This window comes from Leopardus geoffroyi, chromosome C2 (genome assembly GCF_018350155.1).
Source record: "Leopardus geoffroyi isolate Oge1 chromosome C2, O.geoffroyi_Oge1_pat1.0, whole genome shotgun sequence".
NCBI lineage: Eukaryota > Metazoa > Chordata > Mammalia > Carnivora > Felidae > Leopardus > Leopardus geoffroyi.
In genome coordinates this window covers 11,677,670-11,692,368 of record NC_059333.1, presented here as the reverse complement: position 1 = coordinate 11,692,368, position 14,699 = coordinate 11,677,670, and the positions used below count along the sequence as shown (strand labels likewise).

General features: G+C 37.1%; 1 protein-coding gene across 2 annotated transcripts in view; it reads right to left on the bottom strand.

Moving 5' to 3' along the window:
- Positions 1–14,699, bottom strand: part of CRYZL1 (crystallin zeta like 1) — a 34,589-nt gene that overhangs the window by 17,315 nt on the left and 2,575 nt on the right. For both annotated transcript variants that reach the window (XM_045501496.1, XM_045501498.1), the window contains exons 3-5: positions 7,661–7,732; positions 5,958–6,035; positions 3,301–3,373 (exon numbers count right to left, since the gene is read on the bottom strand). In XM_045501496.1, coding sequence (XP_045357452.1) covers positions 3,301–3,373; positions 5,958–6,035; positions 7,661–7,726 — 217 coding nt within the window. In that variant the 5' untranslated portion in view covers positions 7,727–7,732. The remainder of the gene's footprint in view (positions 1–3,300; positions 3,374–5,957; positions 6,036–7,660; positions 7,733–14,699) is intronic.

Genomic DNA, 14,699 nt, shown 5'->3' with positions numbered 1-14,699 from the left:
TTATTTTTTTAATTTATTAATTTGAGAGGGGCAGGGAGACAGAGCACATGTGTGCGCTCACGAATGGAGGAGGGGTAGAGAAGGAGGGAGAGAGAGGAATCCCAAGCAGGCTCTGCACTGTCAGCACACAGCTCAATGTGGGGCTCGAACCCACAAACTGTGAGATCATGACCTGAGCTGAAACCAAGAGTTGGACACTTAACTGAATGAGCCACCCAGGCGCCTCTCAGTCAATTCTTTAGAATATTTTTGTTCAAATAGTTACAAGAAGAAAGGAGAGGAAACCCCAAACATCATTGAATGCCTACTTGTAGTAGGCATTCAGCCCATGAGGTAGGCATTATTAGTCCTCGTTACCAGACACCGAAACTGAGGTAGTTCAAGGAAGGAAGATGGAAGCTGGAAATCTGGAAGTGGCCTCTGTGGCTGGACAGCAGCAAGATAGTTCCAGAAATCATCTGTTGGTGCTCCACGAGATACCCTGAGTTTGATATTCCTACTTTTTTTTTTTTTTTTAATTTTTTTTTTTCCAACGTTTATTTATTTTTGGGACAGAGAGAGACAGAGCATGAACGGAGCATGAACGGGGGAGGGGCAGAGAGAGAGGGAGACACAGAATCGGAAACAGGCTCCAGGCTCTGAGCCATCAGCCCAGAGCCCGACGCGGGGCTCAAACTCACGGACCGTGAGATCGTGACCTGGCTGAAGTCAGACGCCTAACCGACTGCGCCACCCAGGCGCCCCTGACATTCCTACTTTTAAGTCTTCTTTTCACAGTTTGCTCTTTCTTTGGATCCCTCCTGCACCAACATCCCTCAGTATTTGCGGCTTCTGATGCACTGTACTTTCCTTTCCCTTCCCTTTCCTTTCCTTTCCCTTTCCCTTCTGCTGCTGTGCAGTCTTCCTGGGATCACTCTGATCTTTTTCAATTGGCTTCCTTCACACTCCTTTCAGTTGTCCCCCAAAGAGTGGCTATGGCTCTTCTCCATTTCTACTCTCTCCCTGAGTGACCTCAACAATTCTGATTTCAAATACAACTGATATGTGGACAACTGTCAAATATATACAATCCTAGCACAGAACTCTTTGCTTTTAATTTTTTTTTAAGTTTATTTATTGAGAGAGAGAGAGAGAGAGAGAGCGCGTGTGCACAAACCAGGGAGGGGCAGAGAAAGGGAGAGACAGAATGCCAAGCAGGCTCCACGCCATCAGTGCAGAGCCCAATGTGGGGTTCGAACTCATGAACCATGAGATCGTGACCTGAGCCGAGATCAAGAGTCAGATGCTTACTGACTGTGCCACCCAGGCGCCCTTCCTATCTTTGACTTTAAACTCATATATTGCTTACTAGACCTTTCCAGTCAGATGTCATTTATGTACCTTGAACTCAACAAGCATACATCTAAACTTACCATCTTCCTCCAAATCAGATCCTATTCTCTTCTCAATTAGTGGCACCAATTCATACCTTAACCAGAATCGGGTAAATCACTCCTGGCTCTTAAACCTGTTTTTATTTCCCTGTTGCAGTTAGTTATTCAGTCCTGCTGACTTTATTTCCTCAGTATTTCGTGAACACATACCTCTGCCACCACTGTCTAGTCTAGTTTATGGACTTTGTCATCTGTTGCCTGTTAGTCTATGCCTCAACCAGTCCTCTTGCCTACAGCCTCAAAAGTACCCTTCATATGGCCACAACAATAATCTCCCTAAAACCCAATCTGACATATGAAGCTCATTATGGCTCTAGCCCTTGTCTACCTTCCTGCTTCATATTTTGGGGGGAAGGAATCAGTGTTCATATCATTAAAATATTTTGTTATCTTTAATTCTGCTGTTTTTAAAGGAGAATTTTAACACAATGTTTCTCTGCTGCCAAGTATGTTGCCTTCGACTCCTGCCCAGAACTTCGCTTTTGCTCTAGCAATACCAAACTCTACAGAGTCTTACAATGCATCACATGATTTCTCGCTTCTGTCTTCGTTCATGATATCCTCTGTGTTGAGTATGATTCTCCTCCTTACTGTCTGGTTAACTTACCCAAGAAGCCTTCCCTGTTTCTTCTGGCAGGGTTGGGTATCTCTCTTCTGAGCGTTCATAACAATCTGCTCATATGTATGTATCTGTCTTTCCCCTAGATAGTGAATTCTTTGACAGCAGGGGACTTTGTCTTATTTAATATCCCAAGCGCTTAGCAAATGCTTACTAAATGTCAGATGAGTAAATGAATGAATTAAATGACTGATCATGTTCTAGCTGTTAAAATTTTTACTTTTACTTTCCTACATTCTGAGCAGAAGAAAGAAGAAATTGTATTTTAGCTATATCTGAAGAAAATATTGAGGAAGAGTCAAATATATTATAGATTAAAATCACAGGTAAAACTCAAATAGTCGAACCCACATTATATACTCATTCATTCATTCACATATGCAGAAAGAGCAAACACATTGACTGATCATGAACTACCAATTAGCAATGAATATGAAACATAGATCTATTTAGAAACAAATTATCTCAGGGCATCTGGGTGGCTCAGTTGGTTAAGTATCTAACTCTTGATTCGGCTCAGGTCATGATCTCACGGCTTGTGGGATCAAGTCCTGCGTCAGGCTCTGTGCTGACCGTGTGGAGCCAGCTTGGGATTCTCTCTCTCCCTCTCTCTCTGCTTCTCTCCTGCCTGCACGTGTATACATGTGCATGTGTACTCTCCCTTTCTCTCAAAATAAATAAACATTAAAAACAACGATCTCAAATACTTAGGCTTACTGTCTTGCATGTTGAGACCACTATTTACTCATTATTTATTAAATAAAACTTAGAAACAATTTTTTTTTTTAATTTAAGGCAACCATAAAATCTTACTGGTTATTTCTCCCAAGAACCCATTTTTGCATGAGCAAACTGCTTAACTTTTAAATGCTCAATTTTAGGCAAACATAACAAATTGAATGTGAATACAGTTTCTATTATAAATTTGGCCCAAAGCCCACTTACACAGGCAATTTATGGTTTGTAAATATCATAAAAAGAACAATGTTGATCATTCTATTCCATATGATTACTCATGGATTTAAACACATAATCCCTAAATATTTACTAAACTCTAATAAGCTCTTCAATTATAAAACACCAATTAAGTTCCATTTTTCTTTTTAATTAAAAAAAGGAAACATTTCTGTATAATTAAATTTCACATTTGAGGAAGTATATGTAATTTTCTGTACTGGTAAACCAATTAGCTACCATTTAATTCTTTCATCTTAGAAAATAAATAGATATTTATATCTATAAACTTACCATCTAACACAATTCCAGCAATTTCTCTCCCAACAGGAAAGAACTCTTTCTCCATCTTCATTTCTGCTAGAAGCTAAATCATGACAAAGACTGTTTACTGTTAAGAATAAATCCTGGCCTTTTCTCATCTATGAGGAACGCAAGAGCAAAAATCAAACCACAGAAAAAACAAATAGGATTTAATTTTTGGAGTTAAGACAAAACAAGTAACTTCACAGAATAAGTTTCTCTCTACAGTAGGAAAACAAAGAGTTTGCTGAGAAATTACTTGATATGGAGAATTTAGGTATGTGTGTTATTCAAATCACCATTAACACTCTTTGTTTAGCATTTTTATGTTGCCAACAAAAATTATGGCCCAAACTCTTCTTGGTTGACTAAATACTTTTTATCAATCACTTCATTCTGGTGGGGTGAAGGGAATTTGGAGAGGGCCTTTTTGAATAGAGGGGATGTAGGCAATGAGAACAGAAGGTTCTCTGTTCCCATGTCCTTAGAAATCATATGAGCTTCTCACAAGTCCTAGGTAAGGGGCAGATGGGAAAAGTGATGGATATACAGAAGGGCAACTGCCATATAATTTCAGATTTGAGTTTCTTTTTTTAAAGGATAAATTCTTTTTTATTTTATTTATTTATTTATTTTAATATTTATTTATTTTTGAGAGAGACAGAGACAGAATGTGAGTGGGTTAGGGGCAGAGAGAGAGGGAGACACAGAATCCAAAGCAGGTTCCAGGCTCCAAGCGGTCAGCACAGAGCCCGACGCGGGGCTTGAACTCATGGGCTGTGAGATCATGACCTGAGCCGAAGTCAGATGCTCAACTGACTGAGCCACCCAGGTGCCCCCAGGATAAATTCTTTTTCAAGAGGTTAGTATTTTGTTAGATTCTGAACAAATTAAGTACTTGACTTTTAAAGTGGCAGAGTGTACATAAACCTGTAGTTTAAGTTCCTGCCACTTATAATGCTATAATAATATGAGAGATGCTAGACAGATTTAAAGAGATCATAGGATTTTAGGAACAGCAAGAAAAATAAATTGATATAATTCTCTTGCATATTTCTTTGTTTTTATTTTTTTAAAGTAGGCTTCATGCTTTGCGTGGAGTCCATTGCGGCACTTGAACTCATGACCCTGAGATAAAGACCTGAGCTGAGATCAAGAATTGACTGAGCCACCCAGGCACCCTTCCTTTATTTAAAAATTTTTTGGATTTCTGGTATATACCTAATTGCCAGAAAAGTCTTTTGTTCAATGTGCAACTTTATGCTTTTCCTAAGATTTTCCTATGACATTCTCCTGGGAATACTGGATGTTCTACAGTATTTCTTTTGTGTGGACATTTCATGTGGCCATGTTACATCTTCATTATGGACGTAACAACTACCTCCTGTGTCCTTTACTCGCCACAAGTATTTTCTTGCATTACCACAGTTTCCATAACCATTCCATAAAGGTTAATAGTTGGACAATATTTCATTAAACTGATTTTACTCTAATGGACCATTTCTTTCTGCTAGATAATTTTCCTAGACTGGGATTTCAATGAATTTTTCATAGTTTTAAAAAGAACACCTTGAGGGGTACCTGGGTGGCTCAGTTAGTTAAGAGTCCAACTCTTGATCTTGGCTCAGGTCATGATCTCACAGTTTGAGGGTTTGAGCCCTGTGTCAGGCTGTGCTGACAGTACAGAGCCTGCTTGGGACTCTCTCTCTCTGCTCCTTCCCTACCTGCACTCTCTCTCTCTCGCTCTCAAAATAAATATATAAACTTAAAAAAAAAATAAAAAGCACACCTTGGAAGGCGTACCAGCACTTCTGGTGAAAGGATTTCAAGGCATCTTACTAATTCACTTCTCAAGTCATGCTCATGTTGCCCAATGGAAACCTATGACTTTGCTCTGTAATTTTCCTAAATGTGACTTAATCGCAGAAAACTTTTAGATTTCTAGAGATTATGATGGCATTATAATCCAGTTAGTTAAGGGTCCAATAAAACTACAGTATTAATCTTTACAAAACTGAGTAAATGGACCTGCTTTATCATGGCACATTTAACCACACTTTATTTACTATTTGAAGACTTTTCAAGTACTTCGTGTCAATAATGGAAGACTACTGTGGGGTGGTATGAGGGTGGGATATGTATGTATGAGCAAGAGGGAAAGACAAAGAAAAATGACAAGAAGAATGTGAACTCTATCTAAAGACATTAACTAGAAATATCTACAGAATAGTTAATAAATCACCGATGAGATTCCTAGTTTTATTTTTAGTATATTTATAAAAATAATTTCTTCCTTGATTAATAGGCTATAGTAATTATAAATTCTCAGCCTTCCACAATGTAGTTTATAAAATATTTCATATAATAATATAAAATGTAGGATAATAATATAGTTATTAGATAATAATATAGAATAATATAATTAGATAATATAGTTAGATACTAATATAATAATAATATAATATAATAATAATATAGTTAGATAATAATATAAAAACACACAAATTCACATTATATATCTTCCCTGTTTTAGTGTTCTAAGGATGTTAATTTCTTGGCACTCAGAAGTCAGTTATCATGATTTATTTGTACACTAAATATACCAGGACACTCTCATTTGACTTTTGGTCAAAATAAAAGCATCGTACCTTTGTATTTATCTGGCTCAGAGCACAAGCTTTAACCTGAAGTTTCACATAGTTATCCTCTGTAACAGGAAGATTTTCCTAGAACCAAATGATAATATTCTTTTGAGAACATGCCTTTATGTTGTGAAAACTGCCATACATAATTGAACAAAACTAAACACACCCCACTCCAAATCTTATAGCTAATTTAATTGAAAAAGCCATAAGCAATTATCGAATAATATAGAATGCAAAAAGTAGAAAGGGAATTTGGGGATAAAATGTTTAAAAAGCTGTAGGGTAGTTATTTTGAAAATGAATGGATACCAACATGGGTAAATGTGTAGGCAGTAAATTTTTAGGGTAACAAAGTAGAGCAAATACCATACTTTTTTTGAATCTAAATAATCTCAAAGCATCAAATCTTTGCATGTACAGGGATATCCTTATACACATGACATATAGCCTTCACTGATTTTGGAATTTTCTTAATGCTATAAATGAAGTTGTTTAGTGTCACTTGTGTATCTTATTTAACTTACCTTATTTATATCTGTCTTGGACATTTCACATACCACATGGGATTTTGGGGTCAAGGCACAAACTTAAAGGCATTTAATTACCCCCCTATTCCACAGCTAGATATACCTTTAACGGCAAAGAATCGTTCACACTCAGGCACTTAATATCATCCACCTATTATATTATTTATTAAATATATTATCACTTCTGCCAAATAACCATATCCTGGCACCAATAATTAAAATACTTCCCTCAACTCCTGATATTCCCCCAAATTAGATCAAAAGCTGGGTAGGAATATCTACTTGTGTAGCCCCTCCTATAACCTATCAAAGAGATCAGTGTTTTATCTGACATGGACATGATACTCTGGGAGTGTCTCTTTGTAAGTTTCAGATTTGATAGTATTTGGTGATATTATGAAGATATTCAATAATATCAATGAATATGTGGATTTTACTAATGACTATATGAACCTGTACATGATTCTTCCCAAGAGCCAATCAAACCTCTGAGAGCTTCATCCTGACTCAATGGCAGAAACCCAGCTGTTTGAGATTTAGACTCCTGACTTAACTTTAATTTTGGAGTTAATGAAAGATAACAGAAAAACTGGATTGTGTTCATGATCTAGAAATTCTTATTACTACCATGAAATAAATATAGCACTTAGTTTTGGGCCCTAAGTTGACAGTGGAATGATTCTGGCTTGCCACAAACCTTTCAATCACCAACACATGAAAATTCTACTACCTGTTCTTGGTAAAAAATGAGAGACAATTTAAAGTTTAGCGAATTAAATTTGCAAACCCCAGAAATTAGTGTGGAAAACAATGCTTTCCCCCCCGTTTCATTTTACAACATGAGAGAAATATTTTCTGAAATATGGCTACAATCTGAATACTCACTTTACTGTGGGATTCTGAATATGCTGGGTTAATTCTGCAACATATAAGACTATCAAGATTACTCTGTTTTCCTAATTATATGTTATACCACCACCCTGAGGAACTAAAAACTCCTTTGCAACTCTTTAAAAAAATATATTTATACCATAATATGGACCATCATTTTCACCTAAGACTAAAGCACTTTGTAAATTTCATTAAAGTAATTTTATCTCACTTAGTTCCACTTAAAATAACAGGTCATTTAAAACTGATTCTATTACATATAGGAAATAATCAAACCATTTTTCTTACCCTTTCTTGAAATACAAATGTTATTTCTTCATTTGTAGAACTCTTTTGAAAATATAAGCCTTTCATAGTCCCCTAAAAAAAAAAAACAACCATATATATTTATACATAAATATGAAATGAAGTATCTCCCAGACCAAATGAAAGCAAAAATTGAAAAATAATGCTGGCTGGAGTGCCAGGGTGGCTCAGTTGGTTAAAGCATCCAACTCTTGATGTCAGCTCAGGTCACAATCTCATGGTTTGTGAGATCAAGCTCCGTGTTGGGCTCTGTGCTGATAGCGCAGCCTGCTGGGGATTCTCTCTCTGCCTCTTTCTTTCTCTCTCCCTCTCAAAATAAATAAACAAATAAACATTAAAAAAAAAGAAAAATAATGCTGGCAAAGGATAAATGTAGTTTTCAAACAAACAATTTAGATAATAATTCCTGAAAGTGATTAAATAAGAGAATATGTAACAATCTCCGGGTACATGTCTTACTAAGAATGTAGTTCAACCTTTCACACAAAGGTGAGGTGCTTGATTTTACTTTGCTATTCAGTAAAAATTATTAGACGCAGTTAAAAAATTTTTTTACAAGGGCCACAGAGCTCTATTTTAATTACCAAAGGTGGTATTTAAAGGGCTGTCAAAGTCTTAAAAAAAAAGACCATTAAAAAGCAAAAAGTGAAGTGAAGACACTTATTAAAACCGTATCCCTGATTCTTCTGTATCAGTTTATAAACCACTTAATGGAAGTTTTAAACCTATATTCTGTGAACTTATGGAAGCATCTCTAAGGATTCCACAACTGGTTAATTTTCATAACATAGTTGACTCTCAAATGAGTTAACTGCACAGGTCCACTTACATGTGTATTTTTTTTTTACAATATAGTCCTGTAAATGTTTTTTCTCTTCTTTATGACTTTAATAGCATTTTCTTTTCTGTAGCTTACTTTATTATAAGAATACAGAATATAATATATATATAACATACAAAATATAAGTTGACTGTTATCAGTAAGGCTTTCAGTCAACAGTAGGCTATTAGTAGTTAAGTTTTTGGGAGTCAAAACTTACACGTGGATTTTCAGCTGCTCGGAGGGTTGGTTCCCCTAACCCCAGTCTTGTTCAGGGGCCAACTGTAATTGTATGGCAAGACTATTTCTTTATTTTATTTTATTTTATTTTATTTTATTTTATTTTATTTTATTTTATTTTACTTTACTTTACAGAGAGAGAGTGCTTATGAGCGAGGGAGAGGGACTGAGGGAAGGAGAGAGAGAATCCTAAGCAGGCTCCATGCTCAGGGTGGAGCCTGACACAGGGCTCAATCCGGTGACCCTGGGATTATGATCAGAGCCAAAATCAAGAGTCAGACGCACAACTGACTGAGCCATGCAAGTGCCCCAAGACTATTTCTTAGTGTAAATTTTGTAGAAGTATAAAATATACACAGCAAAGTTCACAGATCCTAAATGAAGAGCTTACTGAATTTTACAAAGTGAATATGGCCATGTCACAGCAAGAAAACATAACATTACTAGAAGTCCAGAAGCTCCCTTGTTCCCCTTCTAGTCACCACCTTCCCCTAAGGATACTCAACATCCCAAGTTTCAATAGCACAGATTACTTTTGTCTGTTTTTGACTCTCTAGAAGTGAAATCATACTCCTTCATGTCTGGTTTTTCTCTCAATATTATGTTTGTGAGCATCATCCATGTCGTTTCCTATAGTTGTAGTTCATTCATCATCCTTGTTATACTATATTCTATTGTATGAATAAATTACTATTTCTCCATTCCACTCCAGACAGACATTTGATTGTTTCCAGTTTGGGCCTTTAACAAACTATCCTGTTAAGAACATTCTTGAACATACTTTCTGGTGAAAGTACTATTATTGCATTTAATTTATGGATGAGAAAAAGGAGTCTTCCAGAAGTGAAGGTACATACCTAGGGTGTCATAGCACCAGCTGGGCCAGGGCTGGGCCAGACCAGATACTACCCACTCCAAAGTCATTTCTCTTGACCATTACAGTTAATGGTTTTTCTATTGAGCTGCTAACCTTAGATATGTCACTTAAAACTAGAATCCTATATCCTTTAGTTCAGGACTGACTGATAATTATTAAGTACTTGTTAGAACTTGGCTGTATAATTTGCAGGGCTCATTGCAAAATGAAAGAGCGAGGAACCTTCTCTAGAAATTATTAAAATTTCAAGACAGTGATAGCAGAGAATTAAACCAAGCACAGGTTCCTTCTGACAGTAAAGTCCAGTGTAACTGCATAGGTCCCAAACCATGAAGCCAACCCTGTATGTTGAGTCTTAGTGGATCTAATGGATCCATAGAAAGGGTCTTTACTGAGTAGTTTGGCAATGGTTGCTGTTTTTTAGAATGTGATAATCAAATGCTGGAGCTAACAGACATGAATACACATTCAAGACATAGAAACTGTGTATGTAGCGGGGCACCTGGGTAGCTCAGTTGGTTAAGTGACAAGTCCTCATTTCGGCTCAGGTCATGATTTTACGGTTCCTGGGATTCAGCCCTGAGTGAGGCTCTCTGCTGACAACACGGAGTCTGCTTAGAAACTTCTGTCTCCCTCCCAGGCTCGCATGCTCTCTTGCCGCTGCTCGCTCTCTCTCTCTCTCTCTCTCTCACACACACACACAAAATAAATAAATAAACTTCAAAAAAAAAAAAACTATATATGTAGCATGTATCAATAAAGTATAGAAAAAATAGGCTGAGCGAGGTCTGATGTTAATTCAGTTCTAACCCTTTGGTTGCAGGTGTGTGTATGTACAATGTTAAAGAAACCTTTTCTGCCTAGCTTTCAAGGCTGCCTAAAATGCATACTCACTGTCCCTAATCTACTTTACTCCCCCATTTCTCTAACACACACTCTCTTTCTGAGCTAGTCAGTGACTCCACCCCATCTGGTCACCCTTGTCTCAGCGCTTCCAGGCATTGCTTGTTCTCGGAGACTGTGCTGAACTTACTCTACAGATTCTGAGAACTGAATGAAACTCAAGTCCTACTCCTTCTCTGAAATCACTCCCAGTAACATTTAATCTACCCCATCTGTTCTATGCTTCCAGATTTTGTTACGTACTGACAAACAAAACCTTGCTTTATTTGCTTACTAACTAGTAGGTTTTCCCAGCGATAGCTTGGGAGAATCAATATCTATTATTATTAAATAAAGAGAGAAATCACTGCTTCTACTCAGTTGGGAGCTACTAGTATTTCCCTTTTGAGGAGCGGAACAATTACATAACAACACTTTGATTTCAAAGCATCTCCTGTTGTAATTTTGGAAGCCACTGTTTCCCTTGTCCATGGTAACTTTTTTGTTTTTAAGTTTATTTACTGTTTTTAGTAACCTCTACACCTAAAGTGGGGCTTGAACTCATAACCTGGAGATCAAGAGTCGCATGCTCCTCCAGCTGAGCCAGCCAGCGCCCCTGCCCACTGCATCTTAAAACAGGACATGTTTCCCAGGTCAGCAGTCACATGGACCTCACACTGCATGCACCCCAACTTCAAAGACCCTGGGAGATAACTACTTGCTTGTATTCCTAGTTTCCCCTAAAGCAAAAGCAAATATTATATATATATATATATATATATATGTATATATATATATATATATATATGTATATATATATATATATATATATATATATATATAATGATGCCAATATTTTTGATCAGATCATCCTAATTGGTTCTTCCAGACTTAGTTGGTCCAATAAAAAACCACATGGGAACAAAAAGACCCTCAAAGTTACAAAGTGAAGGAAAAAAAGCATTTTTAGAAAACTGGTCAGAAGAAAATTGAGGAAATGCTATTTATTTGTTTTGCAGACCACAAGAAGGAATACTGAGTTCTTCAACTAAGAAAATGGTATAATGGGTGGTATAGTTTCTTAGGCACTGGTCTAGACTAAATGCAACACTTAGTCCACTATTAAATGTTTACTGAATGTAAAGATATGTGCACACAGAAAATAAAATTGGTATTTTATAAAATAAAAATATAAAATAAAGAATACTTATCATGCCATTTCCAACAATGAGTGTCATATAACTTCAAAATATGTTCTACAGTAAACTTTGTGAAAAAGTGCTACAGAATACTCTTAAATGAAAGTAAATCTGTTTAAAAACATAGGCTAATATGCCCTATAAGAAGCATAAAGATTTTATATTTTTCCAGGTACGTCAGATTTTATTTTTATAAGCTTATTTATTTATTTTGAAAGAGCGCGAGTCGGGGGAAGGGCAGAGAGAGAGAGAGAGAGAGAGAGAGAGAGAGAGAATCCGAAGCAGGCTCTGCACTGTCAGCATAGAGCTCGCAGCAGGGCTCAAACCCATGAGCTGTGAGATCATGACTCAAGTGGAAACCAGGACGTTTAACCAATTGGACCTAGGTGCCCCAAGGTATGTCAAATTTTAAACATATTTGGCATAAGTCCACAAACTGAGAATTATGTTTTTAATACTTTAAATTTTTATAATGGTCGCGCAATAAACCTATTAAAAAATCTGGAGAAACAAAAATTAAGTCAGAGATCAAGATTAAGTCTTGATCTCAAGACTGTGAGTTTGAGTCCCATGCTGGGTGTAGAGATTACTTAAAAATAAAATCTTGAAAAAAGATACCTATTTTAAATAATTTTTGGTGCAAAGAAGAAACACTTGAATATAACACTTCAAAAAAAGCAATTAAGAAATACTGATCTTGGGGTGCCTGGGTGGTGCAGTTGGTTAAGCGTCCGACCTCAGCTCAGGTCATGATCTCACGGTTTCTGAGTTTGAGCTCAGAGCCTGGAGCCTGCTTCAGATTTTGTCTCCCTCCCGACCACCCCCACCCCTCACTCACTCATGTGCTCTCTCTCTCTGGCATAAATAAATAAACATTAAAACAAATTAAAAGAAAAATACTGATCTTTAAAGGGATTTCTAAAAAATCAATGGGAAGAAATTTCAAATGATTTCATCTTACTTATAACAGCAACATGAACTCCATTTGCTCTTCTGCAACACTAAACCCTCAAGGAGCTCATCTTTAATAATTGTAAATAACTGTAAATAAAACCTCTACACTTTCAAACCCAGTGTTCTGAGAGTTTCAGATCTACTTCAAATTCAACAGGCATAAAACCAAAGCTTTCCCCAAAACAAGATTTTGTGGTACCAATCTTAAGTCATCAAGGATATTTTGGACTCTATCATAATTCCTTCCTCTGTATTAAGTTATTGACCATAAGGTTTCCTTTTCCTTTATGATGTCCCGGCTCACCTGTTTACTTTTGGTTTTGTTGGGTGTTACCACAAGGGATGTGCTAACATCTCAATGCCCTGGGCCACTGCCCAGTGGCTTCATTTCTTCCCTCATCCAATCCATCTGTTACTCTATGGAAAATGTAATTCCTGAAAGTCCAAACTCATATGTGCTCAAATTTCTATTAGTCTCTAACACCAACTTTGCAACATTGAGGCCACTTGGGGTCAGGATTCAGTTATAATATTTCTAACCCACCTGCTTTTTAAGAATATCAAGGATATACTGACTGTCAAGCAGCTAAACTAAAGAAAAAACGTGAAGTCTACTCTAAAATATGGCCCCATATATTTATCATCATGCCAGGACTGGTACACAGCATTATCATACTAGCTGGCTCGATTGTAATGGGTAACTCTTTAGTTATATTGAAGAGGTGACTTAATATTAAGTTTTAACAGGGGCGCCTGGGTGGCTCAGTCGGTGAAGTGTCCAACTTCAGCTCAGGTCTTGATCTCACAGTTTTTGAGTTCGAGCCGTGCATTGGGTTGTCTGCTGTCAGCACAGAGCCTGCTTCAGATCCCCTGTCCCCCTCGCTCTCTGCCCCTCCCTCGCTCACGCTTTCTCTCTCTCTCTCAAAAATAAACATTAAAAAAAAAAAAAGAGTGACTCCAGAAAAATGCCTTCTTCAAAAAAAAATAAGTTTTAACAATGTTCTTACTCTTCTGTGGGAATTTGCATACATATCCACATACAAGATAAAGAAATATGTCAGACCACATGCCCAAATATTTGGTTAATAAATATGGTTAGCATCATCAGGGGCGCCTGAATGGTTCAGTCGGTTAAACACCCAACTTTGGGTCAGGTCATGATCTCACAGTTCTTGGGTTCAAGCTCTGCATCAGGCTCTGTGCTGACAGCTCGGAGCCTGGAACCATGCTTTGGATTCTGTGTCCTCTGTGTTCTCTCTCTGCCCTCACCCACTTATACTCTGTCTCTGTCTCTCTCTCAAAAATAAACATTAAAAAATTAAAAAATATATATGGTCAGCATAATCAAAGTAACTAGTTGGAGGTTTTGTTCAAATGTCATTACTTTTCAGGTTGTGCAGAATGGTAGTCCTAACTAGATAAAACCAGCTCTGGTTTTTAAAGAAGGAGGTAAACGGGTGGTTGTAATAATTAGAGGACTTCTCTGCATTTGGACAACAGGCTCTGGGAATCTGTATAACCTAAGGACACTGCAGAAACAATTAGCACACAGGTGTTTTGCTGCACACAACTGCACTAGCTGCATACAACTGACCAGAGGGGAACACAAGGGACTGTCATAGGACTCCCACCTGGCTAAACCCTGAGAAGTTTTTCAAGTTAATAACATGTGTTATAAGAACTTTCTACTTTCACATTTTAGATATCTAATTTAAAACAGGAAAATTCATGAAGTTGCATGGTTCCTATCACTGGAAGGATTTATACAGAGGCTGGATACACATTTACAGTGGCTTCACAAACAAGATTCAAGCATCAGTTGAAGACAATGGGGAATATGATGACCATATTAAAGCGACAGCCTCTTCTGATTGTGGCAATGGTGTGATGTGATGAATGACCTTTTCCCCTTTATGCTAGCTCAATCATGTGACACTGGGACAATGCAGGTGGTGGGTACTGAGGGAGATAAGCGATTGATGGATGGATCTTTTCTAAACCTCTACCACACTCTCCCTTCTCCAATTGATTTAAACAATCTTCCTTTTA